The 6492-nt window shown below is 42.0% G+C and overlaps 1 protein-coding gene across 14 annotated transcripts in view; it reads left to right on the top strand.

Moving 5' to 3' along the window:
• Positions 1 to 6492, top strand: part of neo1a (neogenin 1a) — a 167935-nt gene that overhangs the window by 156354 nt on the left and 5089 nt on the right. For 8 of the 14 annotated variants that reach the window (XM_031848564.1, XM_031848563.1, XM_031848560.1 and 5 more), the window contains exons 18-25: positions 705 to 843; positions 2262 to 2369; positions 2913 to 3107; positions 4630 to 4662; positions 4897 to 4965; positions 5183 to 5321; positions 5494 to 5738; positions 6349 to 6441. In XM_031848564.1, coding sequence (XP_031704424.1) covers positions 705 to 843; positions 2262 to 2369; positions 2913 to 3107; positions 4630 to 4662; positions 4897 to 4965; positions 5183 to 5321; positions 5494 to 5738; positions 6349 to 6441 — 1021 coding nt within the window. The remainder of the gene's footprint in view (positions 1 to 704; positions 844 to 2261; positions 2370 to 2912; positions 3108 to 4629; positions 4663 to 4896; positions 4966 to 5182; positions 5322 to 5493; positions 5739 to 6348; positions 6442 to 6492) is intronic. The other 6 variants (XM_031848568.1, XM_031848571.1, XM_031848569.1 and 3 more) reach the window with 4 other exon arrangements.

The raw sequence follows: 6492 nt of genomic DNA, 5'->3' as shown, positions 1-6492 counted from the left end.
TGTGTGTGTGTGTGTGTGTGTGTGTGTGTGTGTGTGTGTGTGTGTGTATAATGTATCCTAAACTCTGCACAGCAATCAGAGCAGTGATTGTGCAAACCCATCTGCTATCGGTCTGATGGCAGACAGGCCACTGGGGTCAAGGGGATGTATTTCCAAGACTTCCTTTTCCGTACGATGCGCGTTGTTTATCGTCTGATTTGCAACTTGAGATGCGAGGCTGGAGTTGGAGTTGATGACGTCTACGGCCGGATATTGTTTTCACAAGTTGCCAGTTTACACGTTTTAAACTAAATATCTAAATTATTGTCAAGACGATAGCCGGTGAGTTCACAGATTGCATTTGTCACTACTACTCTGACTATGAGCGGAAACCAGAGATCTTCCGATGCCAAAATCATGTCCCGTTGCCTTCAGATTCTACATACTGTATGAATGCAGAATCTGTTTGTGTTAATGATCAATCTATTAGTCTATTTAGAGACAAATGTATGCCAATTGTTTTAGTAAAGAAATAACCCTGATGATTTTTCAAGTAAAAGTGTCAAACAGTCATTAGTTTACAATAAGTGTATTCTTGTGCCTGGCAGAATTACTTTTGACTCCCTGGAGACTTCATCACCGTTCAGTGGATTCAATCTGCCCTGAAATAAACTGAATTCTTGTTTATTGAGTGTGTTCTTGTGTGTTTGCCTGTTCCTCCCCAGATGGCCAATACCACCAGCCTGAACCACATGGTGTCCGGTCTGAAGCCCAACACACTCTACGAGTTCTCCGTCATGGTGACCAAAGGGCGCCGCACCAGCACGTGGAGCATGACTGCACAGGGCACCACCTTTGAGACCAGTAGGAGCAAACACACACACACACACACACACACACACACACACACACACAAATACAAATACTCGTCAGAAACACACAAAATGGACACCATCACACAAAGACATAAACCAACATGTCCAGCGTAACGAGCCCCTGTCTGGCTAGGAGTAACAATTTCTTTTTGCAGCCCAAATGGAAGGAGAGGACACACCTGTGGAAAATCAAGCTGTCACTGCACTTTGTAATGTAATCTATATAATGATGAAGGTATTTATCAATAGATCTCAAACTAACTGCAAGTGAAATTGAGAAAAACATGCAGCAAATTTAGTGATAGGCGAATATAATTTGAACGCTGCTCTGCTGTTCACTGAGAGCAACTCTGACTAACCCTGCTTCAATGCGAAATACGCAAATGGACAAATCATGAATCCATAATAATCATAAGAATACAAATACAGTTTTGAGTTAAAGCACATGATTTGTTTATGTGTTTCTCTTGATTTGCAGACCGTTGGCCAGGTGTCTCAGCCTGAGGAGCAAACCAAGACCTGACTCTTTTATGGGTTCAAGCTCATAAAACAAAATACATTTTGTTTTGGTTCCTCATTCTTACCCTGATTTATTATTCCATTACTGTTAAACTGCATGTTACCTTTTTGCGTGACACTATATCTGAGGGATGGCAGTGAATGATTACTGTCTCCCCTGAGTCCGCTGCATCTAAATTGCATAAATTGAGTGTATTGGTGTTAAAATGACTCTTGAGGGCTTTTATATCCATCGGCCGTTCTGTATTGAAAATACACTGCTCAATCCCTCGAGTGTTTGTTTAGATTCGGGCAGTGCTGCGAACTAATACTGCAGATACTAAAGTGTCAGAGCCCAAACCTCATTTTAAGTTGTAACTGCTGACCTAAAAGTCGCCTGACAATAAACCGTACATTAAAAAACGAAAGCTAATTTTCTTTGAAACGGCCTCTTTATATTTGAGATTTATTGGACTTTTAAAAAATCAAGTGGAGCTTTTAGTTGTTTTTTTTACAAGAGGTGAGGAGAACAGCCATTTTTTTTTTATTGTTATTATTTCTACCCAGCCAGGGGTTTGTTTCACAAGTGTACAAGTGGATTTTATCTACAAAGTCATAAACAAACACATTTAAACATTTAAAAGTCATAAACTTCAGGTCATCAGTTTTGAGGGCAGTAGAAGCACTAACGATATATACACAACACGTAGATGCATTAAATGCACATACGGTATCAAAAATATGTGCCAAGCTACACATGCAAAAACACACACACACAGTTTACTCATATCGTGTAGTGAAAGTTACTTATGATGATGAATTTGAAACTATACTAAAAGGTGTGCCATCTTTACCTTTTATCAACGACACAACAAATGTCCTGTCTCAACCACCTCTTACCCCCCACAGTTCCCAGCTCCTCCCCGAAAGACGTGACCGTGGTCAGCAAAGAGAACAAACCTCGCACCATAATAGTCAACTGGCAGCCTCCCTCTGAGGCCAATGGAAAGATCACTGGTGAGTCTGAAACTCTCTCTTGTGTGTTACATATATTGAGGTCTCGCAGATAAATCTAGATTTAGGTTCAACCTATATTTTCCTCTCTAACAATGAAAGAATCTGGTGTTTATGGAGAGTGAAGATTTCTGACCTGTTTACCTCTTTTTTTCAACAACTCTCCACAAAACGTTGACTAAGGAAATCACATTTAGGTGGAGAAGTGATCTAAGCGAAAATATTCTTTATTTAAAATGTACAAAGAAAATTTGTACCACAAAAAAAAAATCTAAAATCTATATTTTTCTCTCTTACACAGAGATTTCTGCCTTCTCTTCAATATTTTGGGACAATATGATACTCAGCTTGTGATGCTCAAAGAGCCCAAAAATATACATTTGTAAAACTCAACAGGAATGTCTCTTTCGAGAAATCATCTCAAGTTAATCCACAGACGTTGTTGTAAGAAGTTTCATGTAGGAACTGTGGGTGAAAGTAAATAGTTTGGGCTGAACTGTCCATTTAACGTATTTGCCTCTGTCTTTCAAACCCTCCCTGTTCTAGGCTATATCATCTACTACAGTACGGATGTAAACGCCGAGGTCCACGACTGGGTTATTGAACCAGTGGTGGGCAACCGCCTGACCCACCAGATCCAGGAGCTGACGCTGGACACGACCTACTACTTCAAGATCCAGGCCCGGAACTCAAAGGGCATGGGCCCCATGTCCGAGGCCGTTCATTTCCGCACTCCAAAGAGTAAGTTGGTGGGATGAAAACACGTTGAGGACAAATGGTACAATGAAATTACATTCACCGTTTTGCCCCATTAAAAATGTTTTTATAGTTAAAGTTTAGGATCCCACCTGTAACTTAAAGAGCTGTGTTCTTTCTCTGGTGTTGGTGGAAGCATAAAAGAGCGAGAACGAGTATTGGATTTATATTAGTCAGGTCGCCAACAGCACAACTCCAAATAAGTCTTGATTTTGCTCCGTGTTTGCTGAAACGTCATGCATAAGAGTTTCATTAGCAGTGATTCAGGTTGGTGAGGGCGTGTTTTTTCAGGCAGTGTTTGCTAAACTTTTTTCATCTTTTTTAAAATGACAAACCATCGCAAACCAATTCACAACAGGCCTCATCTCTAAATCATGAGAAGAGCGAATGTGTGCGTAAATGAACATTAATGACCATTTCCACATCAACTTATATTAAATATGTAAACCAGTCATTTTAACTACATGTACATTTTATAAATCACAGCTTTACATGTTACATACTTCATGAATAAGACCAAATAATTGGATTCAGGCAGAGTTAAAAGGCTGTCTCATTCTTTTAATGTCCTCATCAGATAATCAGATCTACACTAGCCTTTCATATTGGATTCAATGTTACTACAGTAGGCTACAATTGTCGGAAACAAAATGAACATTCAGGCTCCCTCTTGTGTCTCAAAGGTGAATTGCAGATATAAAGGCCAAAATAAAAGACTGTGGAAGAAATTCAGCTAATTTATTTGGCAACCCTAATGACATCTCCTGCGATTAGAGGTTTTATCGGATCCCAAAACACTGCACAACAGACCGGATTTTACAGCCCTAAAGAGTTATCACAGCGGTATTAATCTTTCATCACGAGGTAAACAGTTGAACTACACGCTTCACGTTACAAAGTTCTCCACCAGGAATGTGTGCTTCTGCGGATGTGATTGACCAACGCAGCGCTTTGCCGCATGACGTCCTGCCTTAAATACGTTTCCTGATACAAGTTCTCCTGACGAAGTTGTTGTGGGAGTCTCTTTAGTGCTGAGACGGAGACGTTTCCCAAAAGCCTTGTCGATTGGTTGGGGATGACTGAATCACTGCAAAGCCTGGTCAGCAAATTTGCATCCAACTCTAAATGTAACAAATCTATTTCAGGTTCAGGTTCAGTAGCGCTGCAAACACCTTATTTTGTTTTTTATATGAATGTTTTTGACAGAACTGCATTCTTTTTTGGGCCATTTTTACTCGTGGGACACAAATTATTCTCTTGAAAACGAGTACGTGTTTAGGATAATTTTTGTATCTTTACATAGGTGCTTTGCTCTTAATGTCACCTTGCCTGTGTCTGTAGTTCACTCTCGCTGTTTGGTTCTCATTCTTCTAGTTTTGCCTCTTTCCTCCTCCTCACAATCCCCCTCTCTTGCTTCATTTCTGTCTCCCACGCGGCTCTTTTCAGCTAACCTGTTTTTTGCTTTTTATTCCCCCCCCCCCCCCCTGCTCTCATTTGGCCTGTTAAGCTGAGTCCTCTGACAAAATGGCTAATGACCAAGGTAAACTCCCCCTCTACACTTTCTCTTTCACTTGCTGACTCTGCAGATTACCATCTTCTGGGCTGATGAAATCTTGGGCTGCATGACCGGCAAAATCTATTCGTGCTTGTAGAAATGTTTGGGATTGTTATGTATCTCGTGAATGTTAGACAGCGGCTTAAATGTGACAGTAGAAAAGGCCACGAAAACACTTGCGGAAAGTTTCAGTAAAACATTTTTTCCGTTTTGAATCAGCCTCAAATCTTCCACCGAAAGCGGGGCCTTCAGGCAACCAACATCCACAGGACCCGAGAACTGCAGTTGGTAAGATTTTGCTCTCACCCGCCGCCTTTAACAGATCCTCAGCTATCAGTGACGACAAGAACTAAAATCATGATGTGGTTGTGTTTCTTTTCTCTTGATGGTGCTTTTTGAAATCTGCAATTTTGGATTTGTGTCCTTATTTTTGCTATAGTTAGGTGTCTTTTTAAAGAGGTATTTAATAATGTATCTCGTCTAATCAAGTCTTTCTCCTCTCGAGGTAAATCAGGGGTGGGAGGTAACAGCGAAGGTCACATCCTGGTCATTGTCATCATCATCTCAGTGGGAGCCTTCACCATCATCGTGGTGGTGGTTGGGGCCTTCCTGTGCACACGGCGCACCACGTCCCACCAGAAAAAGTAAGAGGCTCAGTCACACTTCCTGGTCCTCTTTTTGTTTCACAGTCCTCCATCTTCTAACTCTGTTTTTACTGATCTACATTTCCCCTGATCTACGTGTCCCCTCATGCTTGTACTTCTCTCTCTGAATGAGGTCAGTCTTTCCCCTTGACCTCTTTGTTCTCTCCTGCAGAAAGCGAGCGGCCTCAAAGTCCTCAAACGGCTCCCACAAATACAAGGGGAACTCCAAAGACCTGAAGCCGCCGGATCTTTGGATTCACCACGAGAGGCTGGAACTGAAACCCATGGACAAGTCGCCAGATCCCAACCCGGTCATGACGGAAACGCCCATCCCCCGCAGCTCGCAGGACATCACGCCGGCTGATAGCAGCCTGGATAGCAACCCCCACCTGCAGCAGCGGCGCAACTCCTACCGTGGTCAGTCTTGCCCGAGGGCGGAAGACTTCAAATTTAATGTTATGGGAAAGAGATCAAAGTGAAATGTCATCCTCGCTGCTTGAGCTTACATGCATAATAACACAGAGCAAACTTCTCGAGTTTGGTTGGCAGACAGGGAAAGTACATTTTGAGAGCTTGACTAAGAAAACAGTTTTTTCAGGTAGGAAATGTGTTAATACTGTCAGGTTTGCATCTAGGGGGATGACTGCAGGAGTGTCGGAGATATTGGGCTGTTTTTTTATTTTTTTATTTGTGTCACTTGTGTTTGCTGTTGTTTTATCTGTGATTATCATGCAAAAAACATTTCATGCTTTTCATACATAATGTCTATCGCTTATGTCATCACGGCAGTGCTGCGAGCACCCCCGCTGCCAATGCTACAACTTTCAGCGCGTGCAGTAAATCCACTCAATTTAATTAGTTCATAGCTAGAGAATGCAGAGTGTGATGATGATATTTAGAAATGCAATTAAAAACACAATGATATTAAACGAATGAAGGATCCGGAGGTCTACAGACGGATTATTCACACATAAAAACACAGAGTAGCGGCTCTTTCTGATTGGCTGGTTTCCACCGCACCTTTTAGGCCACGAGTCAGAGGACAGCATGTCGACACTAGCAGCCCGACGAGGGATGAGGCCTAAAATGATGATGCCTTTTGACGCACAGCCGCCTCAGCGTAAGTGTGTGTGTGTGTGTGTGTGTGTGTGTGTGTGTGTGTGTGTGTGTG

The sequence above is a fragment of the Anarrhichthys ocellatus genome, unplaced genomic scaffold (genome assembly GCF_004355925.1).
Source record: "Anarrhichthys ocellatus isolate YVR2014 unplaced genomic scaffold, GSC_Weel_1.0 scaffold8, whole genome shotgun sequence".
Classification (NCBI taxonomy): domain Eukaryota; kingdom Metazoa; phylum Chordata; class Actinopteri; order Perciformes; family Anarhichadidae; genus Anarrhichthys; species Anarrhichthys ocellatus.
The sequence above is the reverse complement of the archived record's forward strand: the minus strand, read 5'-3'. Positions and strand labels throughout refer to the sequence as shown.